Source organism: Dipteris shenzhenensis, chromosome 6 (assembly GCF_047967505.1).
Source record: "Dipteris shenzhenensis isolate YYH24624 ecotype China chromosome 6, Dip_SZ_1.0, whole genome shotgun sequence".
NCBI lineage: Eukaryota > Viridiplantae > Streptophyta > Polypodiopsida > Gleicheniales > Dipteridaceae > Dipteris > Dipteris shenzhenensis.
In genome coordinates, this window is record NC_141601.1 from 2,137,634 (window position 1) to 2,157,503 (window position 19,870).

Below are 19,870 nucleotides of genomic sequence, written 5' to 3' on the forward strand. Positions count from 1 at the left end.
TCCAGAGAAACATACATCTCATCCTTCACCAATACAGGGATACACTGCCAAATAACCTCTCTGGCATCATCAATGGCCTGTGTGCCTGGATCTATAGTAAGAAGGGATGCAAAAAAATCTCAAGCTACACACATGACAACATCAGGATGTGACTGTAACACCCCGTCTGAGTCAACAAGCTGCGAAACACTATCTCCACTATGTCTGGGCCCATGAGTAGAGAAAAAGTGTTTGTTGACCCTGCCACCCATCTGAATCCAAAAGGATTCCCGTGCATGAAAAGCATACTCTGCTCTCTGATCCAACAATGTCTGCAAATGAGCCCTTGCTGCAGCAAGGCGCTCCTGAATCCAAGCATCTGTGGGCCTCTTCTGCTCTTCCCTCTGAAGGGATGCTAACTGCTGGCGTATACCAATCTCACATATGAGAATCTCACGTCTCCTAGAATTAGCGACTGAATGATAATAGTCACTAATTCCGGATAAGGTTGCAGCTACCTGAGATGGATGGACAGCTCCACCCTGTATGTGAGAAACCCAAATCTGTAAAATATCCTCCGTGAGGCTCTCCTCTGCATAAAAAGCATCCGGAATCCTGACACTGGCAGAGCGTCCTCTCCGATGAGGCTCAAGAATCTGCAACACCACTGGAAAATGATCTGAGGTGGAAACCCCAGTAGAAATGCATACAGATCCTCCTTTGTCAAGTGCCCAATCGTCTACATAAAATCTGTCAATCCGTGTGGGCATGTGTATTCTCCTGTTCGACCAAGAGTACAGGAGTGACTGTGGCATAATATGAAAGGCAGGCGATTCATTCATCAAGTCGTGTGGAAGAGTACAGTTAAGGATTCAGCTCCTGCGAACTCCCTCCCTCCTCCGCTCCCCGTCTACCCCCCCCTCGCGCTGCGCGGCCCTCCCCTCTACCTCCTCCCTCTCTGCTGCTTCCGCGCGGCCATCCGCCCCCCTCTCCTCCCCCTCTGCCCGTCGATCCACTCCTCCCCCCCTCGCCACACTCCGCTCACCCCGCTTCCTCGCTCCACTCCCCCCCTCTCCGCCCGTCACTCCCCCCTCGCTCCGCTCCTCCCTTCCTCTCTGTTCCTCCCCTCTCCGCATTCAATCCCCCCCCACCCGCCTCCCCCCCCTCGCGTGGCGCTACCAACCCCCCCGCCCCCTCCTGCCCCTCCCCGCCAAGGCGCCACGCTGCCCCCCCCCCCCCCCTTCCCTCCCCTCTTCACCTCTCCTCCCCACCCCCCCTCGTGCGGCGTTGCCACACCTCCCCTTCCCCTTCCTCTCACCCCCTTGCGCTGCGCTGCCCCCCCCCCCCCTCTCTTTCTCTTCCTCCTTCCTCCGCCAGCCCCCTTCGTCACCACCCTCTCCCCCCCCGCTTCCTCATACCTCTCCATTCCTCCTTCTTCCCTCCCCCGCCTTAACCCCCCATCCTTGCCTCTTCCGTTTCCTTCCCCTTCCCCCGCCTTGGAGCGTTCGCAGTTAGTCAATGCGATATGGCGGCCACGTGCCCGGAACCGTGGCCCAGACGGACCCCCCCCCTCCATCAGCCTATCGCGTACATTGACAGAGCACCAGGTCTCCTTGGTGAAGCAGGCCGCCACGGACTTCTCCCAGACATTCGTTTATGGGAGAGTCATTGGCTACTCCCCTTCAAGAGCAAACATCAGGGACTGGTTGCAGTCCACCCTCTACCTCGAGGACAGTCACATCGAGGAGGTTGCACTCATGGGACGTGGCATCTTCTGGCTCAAGCTCTCCTCAGCACAGGCTGCGAGCGATATGGTCAGGCGATCCCCTACTTCTGTGGGTGGGAAGATCATCCTCATGGTCCCATGGTACAGGGGTTTCAGTGTAGCAGACTTCGATGCCCGCTTTCGCATTCCTCGCCATCCAACTACCCTTATCTTCCCAGGTCTCGCAACCGAGCTTCGCCCGATCATCAAGGACCTGGGGGCGCACTTTGGCTGGCCTATGCAGGACACCTACGTTGATACGGCGGCAGCCCAAGGGGTGCCACGTGTCAAAGTGGCAGTCCTCGATCCACAGAGCATCCCCGCGGAGTTCGAGATCGAGACAGACACAGGTGTGGTGACGCAGCGCATTCTGGTCACTGGTCGCCCAAATCAGTGTCTGAGATGCCATGGCTTCGGGCACCAGGCGCGCTCATGTCCTCGCTTCACGGGTACAGAACCTCAGAAGACCCCCATTCAGGCAACTTAGGATCCTCCCACCAGTCAGCGACATCCCCTCCCGAAGGGGAAGGCTGGACGGAGGTTAAAAGAAAACGGAAGGGAAACAAAGAAGGACCCAAAAAACCTGCCCATCTACAGCAAGAGCCCCCCCCGGTGGTCCCTACTCATCAGCAGCCCGGTAAGGGGAAGGAGAAGGGAAAGGAGAAGATCAGCCAGCCTCCCCCTCATCCTTCACCCCGCCCTCCTCCCCCTCCTCCCTCCTCCTTGATTCTCCGACCCCCACCCCCTCCAGGATCCCCCTCTCCACCGGTGGTTTCCATCCACTCTCTTCCTCAAGCATGATCCAGAGGGAACCCCCCCCTCCGCCTGAGCCACCTGCAGCCCCGAAGCCAGCACAGACCTCACCCGCGCCTATCCCTCCTGGCCCGGCGCAGGGGAGAGGCCCTTCCCCGCAGGTGGCCAGCACCCCTCTCTCTGGTTCAGACTCCTCATCTTCGTCCCCACGCCCAAGGGCTGCTCCTAGAGCTCTTCCATTGGAGTTTTATCGAGATGGTCCTTGGGATTATTTGGATGCAGCGGGTATTGGCTCCTTCCCTGCATGCCTAGACATCAGCATCTTCTTCCTCCGCAAGGGGGCGGAGGGTAAGGTGTCCGTCCTTGCCCCACACGATGGTCCTAGCTATTCCTTCACTATCTCCAGTGAAGGGAATGAGCAATGGACGAATGATAATGTTTGGGAGACGATACGAGATCAGTCCCAGGAGCAGGTGCAGGACTGGATTGATAGCAGAGCAGCGGAGCTTCTTCAGCAGCAGTGGCAGGAGGGTGATGTTCGTCTGTGATGGCGCCACAGCGCCAAACGTTTCCGACTCCTAGTCATTATTCGACCACCTTTGGAGTGGGCCTACGCGGAAGGGCTCCGCCCGTGGAGGACCTCAGAGGTAGCGGGCTTCTACAGTATTTCCCTAGCAAAGGTGTCGAGCTGGTTAGAGAGAGCCTACCACCACGGGACGAAGGGCCTCTCCCCTCTGCTGAAGGTTTTAGAGGATGGGTCCGATGATCCGGCCTCTCCTTCGAAACCCTCACAGAAGCGCCTTCGTCTCCACACAGGACATCCTCCGACCACTTCGACATCGACCGCAAGCAGACAGCTATTTGTGGCCCACCTTCCCTCCTCATGAGTATACGCATTATCTCTTGGAACGTCAACGGGTTCCAATCATCAGGAACCCGTGGCCCCAGGAAGATGGTGCTCACACAGGAGCTCCAGCCAGCCTTGGTGGGAAGGGTAGATGTGCTCCTACTACAGGAACACAAGCTTTTGGCGTCTTAGACCAGTATTTGTGGGAAGGTCCTCACAGGACGCTCCCACACCTACTGGGAACCTTCGATTGGCGAGGAGGCTTGTATTTAGCATTTTGACTCCTCGGGCTGAATCCGTTTTGTGATTGTAGCCCGCTAGCCTTTAGGCCTTCTTGTACTCTCGCTTTCAAGTAATATAACTAGCACTACTTTTTGCGCAAAAAAAATAATATGAAAGGCATCATCCAACCAAGTGTCTATGCCACTGAACTGAAAGAGAAAGGCATCCTAGGCTGCCCTCTCCAAAGAATGAATTCCACCCTGTCTACCTCCCTTTTTGTCTGAAGGCAACTCAACCATGTTGAAGTCGCCACCAATGATCCAAGAATCTGCAATGGGGGCCCAAGAGAGTAACTCCTTCCAAAAGGAGATCCGCTCCCCTCTGTTGTTGGGAGCATAAAGATTGAGAAGACCAATCTTACGCCCTCCAATCAAAATAATGATCCATTGAACTCTAGAAGGGGAGATAATACCATGACTAGCAACCAAGGGGAGAATAGAAAGAGAGACCGAAATGCAAGTACCTCCCCTTGTGCCCATAGTAGGCAACCAGAAGGTATGTCCTGAAAGCAGTTTGCCAGACTTAGAGCAATCACTGGCATCCAGCTTGTGTTCTTGGATAAAAAGGATATCAATAGCACCTCCAATGACGCCTGGATGAAGCTGGTTCCGGATCAGCTGCCTACGGCGACGGTGTGGAACTCCACCTAGGCCCTGTATGTTCCAGCTGACTATCCTCATCGACAGGAGGATGCTAGATGGAAAGGCTTACCCGACCTAGTAGAGGAGACCAGCTTCCCCTGGGCCGAAACACTCCTGCTGAGGGCAGGAAACTCAACAGGTGAAAGGATCCCCACACCTGCTGAAAGGGAGGCCTTGTCAAAAGGAATCCCAATGACCGGGACCCCTAAGGTGGAGGGCACAAACTCCTCATCATCCATGAAAGTCGCCGAATCTGCCAGTGCCGAAAAAGAATTCCTGATAAGCAAGTCTGGCTGAGGAGTGCGAAGAAGACCTGCACTCGTGGAAGATGGAGGAGAAGGACCTGCCAGGCCTCTATCAGCAGAGCTGGAGTTGGGGATTGAGGAGGCCTGTGGCTGGGGTGAAGAGGAATCAGGAGCCCTCATCTGCGCCTGCACTTTCTCGGTTGTCCTGACTGTGGCAGGAACAGTCTGCGGGGAAGAAGTACCTGTAGTCCCCTCGTGGTCAGAAACCAAGGGGTCAGAGACCAAAGTGACTGGGGCTGGTGGATCTAAAGGCCCCTCCTGATGTGGAACTGTAGTGTCTGGGGCTGCAGCAACATCCACCTCTGGAGTCTGGAAAGCGTATGTTTAAACAGGATCAAAAGTCTCCTCTTGAGGTAACGGAGCCGCTCTAATAGCTCTCCATCGTGGTATTGGGTGTGCTGCGGGCATTGGGCGCCCTGCTGCACCTGGTGGTCTTGGGGTGCGCGAAGCAGGGTGCCCTGTTGCTCTTGGTGGTCCTGGAGTGCGTGGTACAGGGTGCTGGGGAGGTGCAGTCGTGGTAGTACATGAAGGAGCCGCACCAGAAGACCTCTAGGGTCTTTTTCTCTTCCTTGGGCAGTCTCTAGCAAAGTGCCCAAGGGTCCTGCAAATCCTGCACTGGTCCTGTCTACCTGAAATCTCGACTCTCTGTCGAAAGAGAGAGCCGTCTAGACACTGAAGCATAATGTGGTCATCTGAGATGTTAGGGTCAAAGACAATGACCCTAACACGAGGCACCCTATCTGCACTGACTGCCTCTGCCAAGGAAGAAGGCATGCCAGTAAGGGAGGGGATCTCCGTGACCACTCCAACCCGATAGTGGCAAGCAGTCGATGGTAGACCTGAGGAAGACCATGAAACCTAAAGAACAGAGATGTGACCTGCCTGTCCTCCTCGACCGGATCGAAGCCCAAGGTGTAGGGCAAAAGAAAGATCCTCCTCGAACCCAAAGCCAGGGGATTAGCTTTGAGAACAAGGGCTGTGGACTCGTGGGAGTCGAAAACCACTTGGAAGAATCCACGTCCCAAAAGTCGAATATCCCTGAGGTGAGGGGCGAGGTCTCCTGGTAACGCCGCCAGCATCCAGTCTCTAGCCTATGATCTGGAAGGGTGTGACCCAAAGATGCGGGCGAAAAGTGATGTGGAGCCCTCTAATTCCACATCTTTCTTGAGTTGCTGCAGCTCGTCTTCTGAAAAAACGACGGTTCTCACGGCCGGTGGAGGTGGACGGAGATTGGCTGAATGGGGATCCATTCGCCAATCGATGTGAAAAGGCCGATTCCAACACTGAAAAAGCTCCGTCCGTGAAACTACTGCCCAGGACGCCCTGAACGCGTGCGCAGGAAGAAGGAGAAAGAGAGGGTAGGAGAGAGAGGAAGGGAAGGGAAAGAGAGGGGCAGGAAGAAGGAGAAAGAGAGGGGAGGAGAGAGGGGAGAGGAGGTAGGCTGAGGGGGAGGCGTGGGGAGCACCGGGGGGGGGGGGGGGGGGGGTCACCTTGGGGGGGAGAGCAGCCGGGGGGGGGGGGAAGAGCGTGGGGGAGGGAGGGGGGCGGGGGAGGAGAAGGGGGCGGGTGGGCTGGCGGGGGAGAGGGAGGGCGGAGGAGAATGGGGCAGCGGGGAGGGGGAGAGCAGCGGGGGGGGAGAGGGAGGGCGAGGGAGGGGGGTGGGGGAGGAGAAGGGGGCGGGGGGGCTGGCGGGGGAGAGGGAGGGCAGAGGAGAAGGGGGCAGCGGGGAGGGGGGCAGCGGAGAAAGGGGCAGCGGGGAGGGGGGCAGCGGGGGGGGGGTGCTGGGGAGGGAGAGGGATGACGGGACGGGGGAGGAGAAGGGGGGCGGGGGGGCTGACGGGTGGGGGAGAGGTTGGGCGGGGAGGGAGCGGTAGGGGGTAGCGGGGGGGGAGAGGGAGGGCGGGGAGGAGGAAGGGGAGAGGGAGGGTGAGGGAGGAGGGAGAGGGGGCTGGCGAGAGGGGAGGGAGAGGAGGAGCAGCGAGGGGGGGAGAGGGGGGGGCAGCGAGGGAGAGGGAGAGGGAGAGGGGGCTGGCTGAGAGAGGGAGAGGGGGGGGGCAGTAGCTCACGGGGAGGAGCAGCAGCTCAGTTAAGTTCAGTGGTTGTTCTTGATTTCAAAATCATAGCTATATGGCAGTGCTTTTAAAGAGCATGCCTCAGGATTTTGACTATGTGGTTACTACTTTGAAGAATCTTCCTCAACCCTCATTAGAAGGCATCATCAGTGCCTTACAAGAAGAGGAAAGAAAGAACACTTCAAGAATAGGCAAAATGCATACAGAGGCACTTGCAGTGAAGCTTTTAAAGAGCAGATACAAGGCTTGTTAACACTGTGGGAAAAAAAATCACCTTGAGAAGGATTGTTATAGAATCAACCCTTGCTCATATTGTGGCAAGAATAATCACTCTGAGAAGTTTTGCAATGAGAAAAAGAGGACTATGACAATTCAGGTATTCTGGTTGAAGAGAGAACTCCATCAGTAAATGAAGCATCCAACTTTGTGGTAGAAGACAAGGACTTAGCCTTTTGAGCAACTTAACTTTTAATTTTTATTTATCATCACTTGGTCAGATTTTGAGGTTCTCTGCCTGGAGTAGTACTCCAAAAAGAATGCTGTGTGTTTTGTCTTTTGTAAATCACCTTTGGTCACCATATGATGTAGGCCATGTGATATGGTGGCAGGCTGTCTAGATCGATCGATGATGTTTTACTAGAGGTTGCATTTTGGCCTGTCAGGATTGTTGGTTTTGTGGAGTACGGCTCAGACTCAAAGTGGTATATATAGACCCTCACCCACGTCTTGCTACCTTGGGTGCTTGGAGATTGTGGCTGTATGGCGTGCTCCCATAAAGTATTTGCAATGGGATCCCGGAGAGTGGGAGTGGATTAATGAAGGGCACCGAGAGAAGAGCCTGCTCTTCTTTCGTTACACTATTAGTAACAGCTGACCCGCAGAAGGAGACTCTGGAAATCCCTTAGGAATACAAAAATCACTATATTCTTTTGACTTTCTATTCATGATGGGATTACAGTGAACCTGTGGAGATCAAGATTCGGGGCTGTGACACCAATTGTCCTCCTCATTGCTTTTGGTTGTGGAGTCAGTTCAGCATTGCTTATGGGATTGCAGACAGGCCAGGATTATTTGAAAGGGGATAGCCAGGATTTTTAGTACTTTTATTTGTTACTCCTTCTTCATGACTTAGGATTCAATTGCAATTTGCTTGGCGCTCTCTTCCAGGGCCTCAGGTTTTCTATGAGAGACATGAATCCTCTTGGGCTTTATCGATTCGTCAATGCCACTTAGTTGATCCATGCTCTCTGGATGATGTTCCTGCCTCACCCATTAGAGCTATGCATGCCTCTGTGGACTCTTCTTGGGAGATACTGGCGAGTATTGTAGTGTGGCATATTTGGAGAGCCAGATGCACAGAGGCATTGGATGGATCTAGGTCAGCCCTTCTCATACTTTGGCCCATCTATGGTCAAGCATACAGGGGTCCTCTCGGGCAGCTTAGGCTAGGAGGGCTATGTTCTTTAGAGAATGGAGGGGCTCCCCTTTCTTTTCTAAGACTATACAGGGTTGAGATGGCACTTTCAGCCTCAAGCTTGGTTGTTTTGTACTTCTTTTTAAGGAGTTTTTTTTCTCATGCACTGCATGATGTATTTCCACTTTGAGCTTGCTCTTGCGGGTTTGTTCATACTTAATTGAAGTCTTTTTTATGGGGAGTAAAAAAAACCCAGAATGACATTTTTGTTTTTGAGTTGCACTTCTCCCTGTCGCACCTCTCCCTGCTGCCCTCCCTCCTCCCCTTGCTGCCTCTCCCCGCCCTCTCTGTTGCCTCTCCATGCTTTTGTTTTTACCCTCTGCTACTCCCTTTGCCCCTTGCCCTCACCCGATCCCTGCCCATTTCCATTCCTTCTCTCTCCCCCACTGCATGCCCCCCCCCCCTCCCACTGCTCTCTCCTCCCCCAATACCTCCCTCTGCCCAGTTGCCTGCCCCTTCACTGCTCTCACCTCCCCTGCTGCCCTCCCTTGCTGCCTGCCCCCTCCGTTTCCTCTCTCTCGATGCTCTTGCTTCCCACCCCTCTCCTCCCTCTCTCTCTCCCATCCCTCTCCCTCTCAGCCCTTTCCCTACTTCCTTTTCTCTCAGCCCTTTCCCTACTTCCTTTTCTCTCAGCCCCTACCCCCCTCTTATAGAAGAGTGTGGGGTAGAAGAGATGCATCATGGCACAAGGAGTGAGAGCACAAGTGAGGCAAAATCCATGTATTAGAATGAAGGAATGAACTCCATTTTATAGAAAGAGAGGTTGGTGTAGGCACCTCCCCTATATCAGTGGCAATGAGCCCCTACATCAATGGGACTCGCCTAAATCAAAGGAACCTCCTATGTGGGGGCCTTTGGCTTACATCATCACTTAGGTCACACACTAGACATATCATAGCACTAGATGTGCTTCTACAACACACACACACACACACATGTGACTCCCCTAGATGCACACATGCACCATAGAGCAAGCCCTTGACCATACTTATCCCAACATACCCCCCCTCAAGGGTTTGCCTGTTGCAATGTCAAGGATACATCTAGTCTCATAGTTTCTCATGCCATCTCATGGTGGTCACACATGGCTACCTCATGGTGGTCAAGGATAAATCTATGTCTAGGATCTCATGCTAGCAAAGGTGCCCAAGGGTCAAGGTTTACAAAAATGGGACACACCAAACCCGCAAGGACATCGAACACCACGGCATCCTCATCTACACCACAAAAAGCAATAACCACAGATTGTGGAAAATCCTCAAAGTGAAGACCTTCATTCTCAAAAGCTCCATCACCAAAATCCAATCTTCACCTGGCGAGGAGTTAGAATGGCTACAGGGCTCAAAGTGAACTATTATCAATGACATGTTCTATATTTGCATTTTTTCCTGCTTTTATGGATTGAAAATTTATTGATATTTGTAGAATAGAATCCATCTATGTTTAAGAAAACAAAATGAACCTGTTTCAAATAATTGGCTGCTTGCTGGCTGACGGATTGAGACCACTGTCCAGCCCAATGTCTTTCAAAACTCAGCATCTGTTTTGCCAGTGCACAATAGTGCAAATTCATCTGAAACATGCCAAAACCAAAAAGGTTTCAAAAACATGTTGTACCCACATCTACTGTGCTTATGTTCTTGTTAGAGTAGAAGAGGCTCAAGAACATAGTAAAAGACTGACTGGATTACTTTCAACAGACATGAGGAAATGATTATCAAGAAAAGAGAGAGAAAACATCTAACAAAACCAGCTTGTAATTCCAAGTTTGTGCAGCACTAAATATGTATTATGGTTAAACTTCAAATCTTTAGTAGCCATCTTGAAAATAAAAATGTTAACCTCTTGAGCAGTAAAATCTCCCAACATGCTGCTTCCAACTGTCTCAAACTTCTGCATAGTTTTTCTCAATCTACCAAACAAACATCTTGCCCAATTTATCGACCCTGCAATAGGTGGCTGACCCAGAAATGTTTTTACAGCGTAAATGTTAATCAGCATTATAAGGAATATTTTTTTGACTATAAGTACATGTTTATCATAAAAGGAAAAGTTTGAATTTTCTATAAGCTACTGCGAAAATATCCCTTCAAGATATTGTAATGATTACTATATCATACAATTTTCAATAAAAGTTATTCTTTCAACTTTCTTAAAGTCAAGCAAGGCCAACCTTCTATCGTATACTGCACCTATGAATCTACTTCACAGGCTTGCTTGCCCATTTTTGGATAGTTGAAGTTGTTTACAGGTAATATGTTCCCCCCAAAAAAAGATAAAATATCAAATTGAAAATGAAAAGACAATGTAGTACTCCATGTGTACCTATAACCCATTCACTTTTTTTTTTTGGGGGGCAAAAAAGAGACTTCTATTAAGTAAGAAAGAAACTCGCTAGAGCAAGCTCTGCGGAAATACAGTATGCTAAGCATGTAATAAAAAACACCTCAGAAGAATGAGGTAGAAAGAAACCAAGGCTGAGGCTGAAAATGCCAACTCAACCCTGTAGAAGTCTCAGCAAGGAAGGGAGAGTCTCTCCAATCCCTGAGAAAAATAACTCTCCTGGAGGAGGCTGCTAGAGAGGATCCCTGCATGGTCGTCCATATGGCCATCAGAGTGTGTATTGTATCTGTCCAAGTACTAGCCAAGGTCTGAGAAGGGTGAACCTGAGAACCCTCCATAGCCTTAGTACATCTGGCTCTCCAAATGTGCCATGCTGCAATGCCAGCTGAAACCTCCCATGGAGAGTCAACCGAGGAATGAGCAGCCCTGGAGAGAGTGGCCGGAACATCCTCTAAAGAGCACGACTCCACAAGGTGTTGTCGGATGTGAAGAGCCCAAGATGAGTCATGTCACTCAAAGAAAACCTGGGGCCCTGAAAGAGTGAGCCAAGCCACTAATCCCCAGGTCATATAGAAGGGGAGGCAAACAAAAGTGCTGAAAAGTCTTGCAATCCCCTTCCATATGATTCTCGCCTATGTGCAATCCCAGAGGCAATGTTGTACTATCTCCGAAGTAGAAAGGCAATGAGGGCAAGTAGGGTCAGCCCCAAACCTGGATCTCCAATGGTTCACTGCTATCCCACCATGAATTGAAAGCCAAAAGAAGAGAGTGATTTTTCTATTCCGGTGGGACTTCTAGAGCCTCTGCCAAAAAAATTTCTGCAAGTCTGCAGAAATCTGAAAATTCTCCCAATGAGGAGCTCTGGTGGGCCTCCAACCCCTACAACTTAGTTGTAATTTCCTAGCATTACTGACTGTGTAACGAAAGAAGGGGATGCCCTTCTCTCGGTGACCTTCATCTATCCACTCCCATTCCCCAGGGTCCTACTGCAAAAACTTAATTGGGACACCTCCATAGAGCCACAGCCTCCATGAGCCCAGGGCAGTGAGTAGCGGGTCAGGATCCAAGTACCACTGTGAAAGAGAGCCATGCTCCATGAAGCCCACTATCCTGATTGGCTGAAACAGTACCTCCAACAATATATCGTCTGTGGACTTGGACAGCCTGCCCCCCGAAGAAACATCAAAGACTAGGGCATCCTCATGTGTGTTACGTAAAGCAATCACCTGCAAAGGAATGCTCAATCTGGAAAATGCCCCCATCCAGGTGGAACAAGTAATAGGCATGTCATCTGTGTCCACCCAATCCAAGGGCAAGGCTGCATCAATTTGTTGAACTCTCCCCGCACTCCCTCTGAGATTATGAACCACCTGGGCCTGTTGGTCTGCAGGAAGCCTCCTGAAGGCTTTCCATGCTCCCACAGTAGATGCAGGGCCCCTCTCCTATCTGGGCCACTGCATGTAAAGAGAACCTCCAAGTGGTCTGCCATGCTCATCCAAAATACTGTCGTTCCACATGATAGGCTGCCTTTCAATCTCTTCATGGGTGGACGGGGGAATCCACAGTAGATGCAGGGCCCCTCTCCTATCTGGGCCACTGCATGTAAAGAGAACCTCCAAGTGGTCTGCCATGCTCATCCAAAATACTGTCGTTCCACATGATAGGCTGCCTTTCAATCTCTTCATGGGTGGACGGGGGAATCCTGCGAAGAGTACTCCTAAAGCTGGCCCATGCTTTCAGGATAGCAACCATAAGAGGGGAAGAAGGAGATCTGAGGTGGGCGGTGGTGAAAACCCATCTGGCACTGTGTATCCAATCATCTCCTGGAGTGGGTGTGTGAGACTATCTGCATCTGATAAAAAAGTCCTTCCAAGGCTCTTGCCCTGGCATAATTCCTCTCACGACGACCTTGCAGAGTAAGGCTCTGCACTGTACCCATTCACTTTTGCATGTCCTTTGTAGAAATAGGGTTTGCATTTTATTTTCATTTTTTTGCAAAAAATAAAAAACTTCTATTAAGCATCAAAGAAAACCGCAAGAGCAAGCTCAATGCGGGTACATCACGCCATGCATGAGAAATAAAAGCTCAAAAAGATCTAGCAAATTACCAGGGTTGAATCTGAAAACGCCATGTCAACCCTGAAGCAGAATCAGAGAAGAAAGGAGATCCCCTCCATACTTTGAAAAAAGTGTTCCTCCTAGCAAAGGCTGCTCTTGATGACCCCTGCCAGCTCGCCCAGATGGCCATCAAGGTATACCTAGAGGTCTGCCATGCTCATCAAGTTTGCATTTTATTTTGATTGATAGAGCAACTACACCTACAATAGGGAGCAGAGAGATTTCCATGCCAATCGATGTTATTACAAGATGCTATTACCACAACACGCAATACTTCTCTCACAAGATGTAGGAACCAGTCTCTCATCCCAAATGGTCGAGGTAAGCAATAAGTCAGACTCGCGAAAACTAACCAAGAAAAAGAGTGACCACCTAGGTTTTCATCTACTTTGCGGGCAAGCTAAAGTTCCAAGGGAGGAAAGCAAGAGACATCATTTCCCTCAAGGGATAGCAAAGCAAGAGACACTTCCCCTTTTACAGATAGCTCTACTTTTGAGGGAACATAATACACTAAGATCAGCCTGGCTTTTGAAGGAGCTGAATTGTACATACCATCTTGCATCTAGTCTGGTTTGTCAAGGGTCATAAGACTAGCAACTTTTAACAAAATTAAGAGTAAATGAGGAAAATCAAAACAACTGAGCAAGGAAAGCTACAATTATGTTCTCATCAGTACCCGAGCATAAGCTTCCATCCTGGTTTCGATGGGTTTTGAAAGCTCCAAGGAGTTGAATTGTCCATACCATCTTGCATCCAGTCTTGTTTGTCAAGGGCATAGCTAAAAGGTCTGCCTGAAGAAATAATTAAGTACTCGACAGCTTCTAATGTTGAGGTTTGCATTGGACTAAAAAATGCTAATGTTGAGGGAAAAACACCAAAATTATTTGGTGCATAAAAGTAATATTTTTTTGTCTACCAAGCCCCCTTAAGATGGAGACATCTCAAAGGACTATTGCTCCCCTACAGTATATGCATAAAGAGAAAGGTAGAAGGGGCGTGAGAGCCCTCCAAAGTCAGGACAGAGGTTTCTTCTCTCTCCCAGCTAAGATGAGTGATAAACATGTTGACACCCTTACCACAGGTACTAGTACCTGATTTGACCATGACAAGTGGAGCATCACATCTAAGCAAATGGGCATGGAGTCTCCTTCAATGGAGCAAGAAATTCCACCATAGCAAGAAAGGGAGACCAACAACCACACAAGCGACACCTGTTAGAATATGAAGCCAAGTTGAGTCAGTTTGGTGTGTTCTAGTGTGTCCTATGGATGCCACGTGTCACATTGGGAGTTATCCAATATGCATTGGTGTTCATATGTGTGTGCGTGCTCTATATAAGAGCTGTACTTGTCTATTGTCAAATCAATCAAGTATCAAGGTACAAGCTCTTTGGTCTACATGTGAATACTCTCCTTTTGTTCATTGCTCTAGTCATTTCATTTCCATTTCATTATGTCTCCTTTTGAGTATCACTTCCTCTCTCCCTGGCCTACCCTCTCTCTCTCCCTCTCTCCACCATGTTCCTTCAACACCGTAGGTATAGGAGCGAGAAGAGAAACCCCCTCTTATCGAGTGGGAGATATGTCTAAAGATAAAAAATGTAAGTCAAATACATGCAATGTAGACCATGAGTTATATTCCAATTTTGGATCAAGAGGGGATTCTCAATGTCAAACATCACACAAAAAGGATAATTTGTTTTTCTTTTCAAGAGACAAAAAATGGCCACAACAGTCCTTAATCATCAATTGAGTGTAGGCTTCTCTAGGTCCGATGTCTATGGCCACCTCAACAATAACCGGTGTATGTTGTGCACTGCAGGAGAACTTGCACCATCTTCTTGAAACCCTCTATATCTTGCTTCCAAATGGCGTGCAAGGTTGTAGATCTTATCCAAACATACGTTGATGGAGTAGGCAATAGAACTTGGAAACGTCTCCTAGATGTTGTTCACCACAATAGGACTGGTGGTGCAAAGGATGGAGTAGCTCGACGAATTTCCTTGCTCATAACGGTCTCGTCATCCCTAAATATGTATTTTCTCCCTCCAATACTTCATATTTACAGTTCCATAATACTATCAAATTGGGGCCAGCTTTCTTGAAATCCAATTTACCTAAGACACTTTCCTTCAATGTGGTGGAAGACACAAGGATGTATTACTAGAGAAAAGGGCTTTAAATCAAGAAATTCTAGCAGTTGTGAAGAGCATCATAGTGACATGATCACACGTATTGAGAATATTTCTAATATTATAAGTGATGTTTATGTTAACAAACAAGTGATTGCTTGTATTGAAATTGACTCCAACATGCTCACTAGTATAGAAGACTTGCATTGTGTTGAGAATGACAATATGTTATGTCAATTGAGCTGTAGAATCCCAAGGATTGGTTACATTAAGGTGGGAAACCATGAAGGCTCACTAGTACTTGCATTAGTAAGGCTTAGAGGGCTTGGGTCTAGGATCATTCCTAGACCTAGGCATTAAGGAAGAGGTGCTTAAGGAGCCCATGAGAGGGATTTGTGGAAAGGTCCCTTGTGGGACACAAGGCACCAGGTAAAGAGGACATTTCCTAAGCGCTAGATTCATGGGTGATTCTAGAGGGATCTAGCCCGTGAGAGAATCTCATGGAAAACACTCGACTAGATGGAGAAACAAAGGACGTGCTAGCTCTCAATAGCATCTTTTTTTTTTCTTTTTTCCCGAAAAAACAGTGCTAATTATATTACTTCGAAAACAAGATACATGAGGTCAGCTTTGCAACTGACGGGCTGCGTTCACAAATCGGACGCAGCCCAAAAGGTAACAAAAAAGGTAAAGCTCTCTCTCACGGAGGGATCAGGCGAGTGTGAATGAACAGCCAGAGAGGTGGTGAGTAGCGCCACTGAAGGCCCTGCGAAGTATGCTCGAAGAAGAGGCCCTGTGTGTCCCAAACACGGAGGAAACGTCTCCGCTTCTCCCGGCCAGCCCGGGAGTCTCCCTGTATCTGGTCCCACTGGCCTCTGAGGGTGTGTATAATCTCACTCCAGATGTCAGTCATGATCTGGGCAGTCGAAAGGGAGGTGCCACCGAGGATCTGCGCGCAGCGCGAGGTCCAAATGTGCCATCCTGCGATGCTGCTAATAATCTCCCAGACTGGCTGCCTCTCCTGAGATCCTGTGCCAGCCTCTGCCAGGTGCGGCGGAATGCTCTCGAGCGGCCCCCACGTCCCCTGTGTGATAAGGAACGTGGGGTCTTGCGGACATGCCTCGAACAAGTGATGAAAACCAGGTGCGGTGCTGCACCAGCAGAACGCGCCCCAAGTGATCAAACCCTCAATAGCATCTATGGCTGGGTGGAAATAGAACAAGGATCCTTCATCTATAAAATAGGGAATATAACACTAGTATCAGAGCATGCATTCCTTGCTTGCCTTCCACTTTCTTGCTGCGTTCTCGCTGCACACAGCTTTATTCAGCCTTTGAGAGCGTTCCTACTGAGTATTAACATCAAATCTGACAGCAGAGATCTAGGTTTTGAAGCTTGCTCACTCATCCACAGCAAATTTTTTACATTTCCTGCCGATTGCTCTTCTCTAGGAGCTTTATACATTCTGTTCCAGCCATGATTGGCTCTTTCTTGAGGTCACCCAGCACCATAGGATCCTTGCACCTGAATGTGAAGCCCATAGAGGCTGCCTGCTTCCTACAAAGAATCACTTATCTCCTGACAGTTGTTGCCCCTTTTCTAGCAACACAACTCAATCTGTAGCAGCACTCTTACATCGATTGTTCATTGCCTAGCTGTAGTGAGTTCTCTTCTACAGATATTTTGTATGTTTCCAATGGCAATCTTGTACCAGCAAAGACATTTATAAAGCCATACTCTTGGATTTGGCTTCATGCAGGTGATGGGCCTTACTTTTGCTCTACTTGCTTGGGGCCTTTATGAGGTTAAGGTATCCCACTTCAAGTCATAAGACCATGGCATTTAGATAGAGATGCCTTGGTCTTTGATATTCATTTTTTTTTTCAAGAAATAGACTTCTATTAAGTAAGAGAAAAAACCCGCGAGAGCAAGCTCTAAGCGGAATACATCATGAAATCATGAGGATAAATAAACCCCTCTCAAGTGAGGTGGAAAACAACCAAGGCTGAGGCTGAAAGTGCCACCTCAACCCTGTAGGAGTCTCAGAGAAGAAAGGAGAATCCTTCCACTCCCTGAAGAAAGAAGCCCTCCTAGCTGAGGCTGCACGGGAGTCTCCTTGCATACTCGTCCATACGGCCATCAAGGTATGTATAGTGTATGTCCAGATACTAGCCAATGTGTGCGAGGGATGAACCTGAGTTCCCTCCAATGCCTCTGTGCGTCTGGCTCTCCAGATATGCCAGGATGCTATGCTCGCTAGAATCTCCCAAGAGGTATCCACAGAGGCATGTACAGCTGCAAAAGGAAGGTGTGGTATCACATCCAACGAACAGGACTCAACCTGATGACATCGAATCGAGATGGCCTGTGAGGAGTCAAGTCTCTCATAGAATACCTGAGGCCCTGTAAGAGAAAGCCAAGCCACTGAGCCCCATGTCATAAAGAATGGGGAGTGGGCAAAGTAACTGAAAATCCTGGCTACCTCCATCCAAATCATCCTCGCCTGTCTGCAATCCCATAAGCAATGCTGAATAGTCTCCAAAGCAGAGAGGCAACGAGGGCAAGTAGGGTCGGCTCCGAACATGGATCTCCAAAGGTTCACTGCCATCCCACCATGGATAGAAAGCCAAAAGAAGAGAGTGATCTTTCTATTCATGTGGGATTTACAGAGTCTCTTCCAGAAGCACCTCTGCAAATCCGCAGTGATATCAAATGTCTCCCAATGAGGAACTCTGAAAGGTCTCCAACCTCTACTACTAAGCTGGAATCTCCTGGCATTACTGACCGTGTAACAAAAGAAGGGGATGCTCTTCTCTTGATGCCCTGCGTCAATCCACTCTCACTCTCTAGGGTCGCACTGCAAATACCTAATGGGAACTCCCCCGTAGAGCCAAAGCCTCCAAGATTTGGTGGAGAGTAGCCGGGGGTCTGGGTCGAGGAACCACTCTGAATCTGCTCCCTACACCAAAAGACCTACAACCCTGGTAGGCTGAAAATCAAACTCAAGCAAGATGTCCTCTATGGACCTGAGCAATCTACCACCATCATGCACACTAAAGACTAAAGCATCCTCGTGTGCATCTCGAAAGGCCAAAACTTGAAGAGGAACACCACCTCTCGTAAAAGTACCTGCCCAAGTGGAGCAAGTGAGTGGCATATCATCTGTGTCTACCCAATCTGCTGGAAGGGCTGCCTCAATCTGCAAGATCCTCCCTGCACTCCCTCTGAGATGTCCTGTCAACTGAGAATTGGTCTCCTCTGGAAGCCTGCAGAAAGCTTTCCATGACCCCAAAGATGATGCGGGTCCCCTCTCCCACCTAGACCACTGCATGTAGAGTGAGGCACCAAGTGGTCTGCCATGATCATCCAATATACTATCATTTCACATGATCACTTGCCTATCAATCTCTTCACGAGAGGAAGGAGGAATCCTCCAAAGAGTGCTTCTGAAACTGGCCCATGCTTTCAATATGGCAACCATGAGAGGGGACGAAGGTGATCTGAGGTGTGTTGTGGTGAAAATCCACCTAATACTGATCATCCAGTCTCCTCTTGAAGAAGGTGTGCACGTCTATATGCTGCTAATACGAAATGCCTTCCACGGCTCCTGCCCTGGCATAAGTCCTCGCACCACCATCTTGCAGAGTAAAGCTTTGCATTGTAAATCTGGATCAATGATATTGAGACCCCCTTCCTGTGTAGGGAGAATGAGGGTCTCCCAAGCCACCCTGGCTAATGCATATGCTGTGCCATCAAGCCCACTCCAAAGAAAACTACAGATTGGTCTCCTGAGCTGAGTGATGCAGTCCCTAGAATGGCACCAGCATGAACAAACAAACCAGGCCGTGGCCAAGAGGACCTGGTTGACCACCACAACTCTAGAGGCAAGATCCAGCTTGGCTGAGCTCCAAAAAAGGAGCTTCCTCTTGAAGCTCTCCAACACGGGAGCAAACTGCTACGTGGAAGAAATATCCAAGCCGACCTAGCAGCCCAAATACCTGACTGGCACACCCCTCTGAACCCAAGTGAATCCTAAGTCAAGCTCCCAAACTGGAGTGTCCTCATCATTGATCCAAAATCCATTGGATTTATGCCAATTTATCTGCGCCCCCGCCGCCAAGCAAAATAAATCCAATGCTGTCCTGAAAGAAGTGAGCGTCTGAGGTGTGGCATCCAAGTAAACTGCTGTGTCATCTGCCGACTCACTGTCAAGTAGCTCCTCTTCCCTTCTGATGGGAAGTCTCAGCCCAAAGATGTCAGCTTGAGATCTAACATAGATACTCATAGCTTCAGCCACAAACAAAAAAAGAAAAGGAGCGAGGAGGGATCTCTGACGGACTGATCTGGAAATCTAAAATCTCTCACACCTTACCCCACCAATAAGTACCGGGCTGTGGGCTGATCTGTACAAAGAGGAAACACCTCTGATCTAGCATCAGTAAAGCCAAAACGTAGAAGGGTGACCTCCAAAAAACCCCAATCTACTCTGTCATAAGCTTTCTCAAAATCCAAGAGTAGAATGGCTAGATTCTGGCCGCTCTGCATGCTCTACTCTTAAGCTTCCCAAAAAGAGAAAATGTTATAAAAAATGCTTCTGCCATGCACAAATCCCGTCTGAGTGTCATGAATAAGATAGAGAAGGGGCTGCAATCGGAGGCTGATTGCCTTGTGGCCAGAATCTTGTAACATGTCCCCAAAAGTGTGATAGGCCTCCACTGGGACACTAAATTTCTGCAACCTCCTTTCCGGATAAGGTGGATGAGACCCTCTGTGAGCGTCCCTGTCCCGGGCATCTCGCCAGAGTCCCAAATGCCCTGTAGGGCTGATATAATGTAGTCTTCAATCATATCCCAAAATGCAATGAAAAAAGAAGGGGTGAGGCCATCCGAACTTGGGCACTTGCCCTTGTGAAGGGCTGAAAGTGCAGTCCTGAACTCTGTGTTGGTGAAAGGTGCATCAAGCAAAACATGCATATCCGGTTTCACCACCAAGGGGATGCTCTGCCAAATAACCTGTCTAGCATCCTCTCTATCCCGTGTGTCAGGATCTGCAGTAAGAAGGGCGGCATAAAAATATGAAGCTATGCGCATGACATCATCTGGATCTGTCTGTAAAACCCCATGTGAGTCAATAAGCTGGGATACACTCTCTCTACTATTT

The 19,870-nt window shown here is 49.4% G+C and overlaps 1 protein-coding gene across 1 annotated transcript in view; it reads right to left on the reverse strand.

The window, feature by feature from the left end:
• Nucleotides 1–19,870, reverse strand: part of LOC147900632 (dynein-1-alpha heavy chain, flagellar inner arm I1 complex-like) — a 714,561-nt gene that overhangs the window by 590,303 nt on the left and 104,388 nt on the right. The window contains exons 7-8 of the mRNA XM_087375690.1: nt 9,961–10,077; nt 9,581–9,691 (exon numbers count right to left, since the gene is read on the reverse strand). Coding sequence (XP_087231816.1) covers nt 9,581–9,691; nt 9,961–10,077 — 228 coding nt within the window. The remainder of the gene's footprint in view (nt 1–9,580; nt 9,692–9,960; nt 10,078–19,870) is intronic.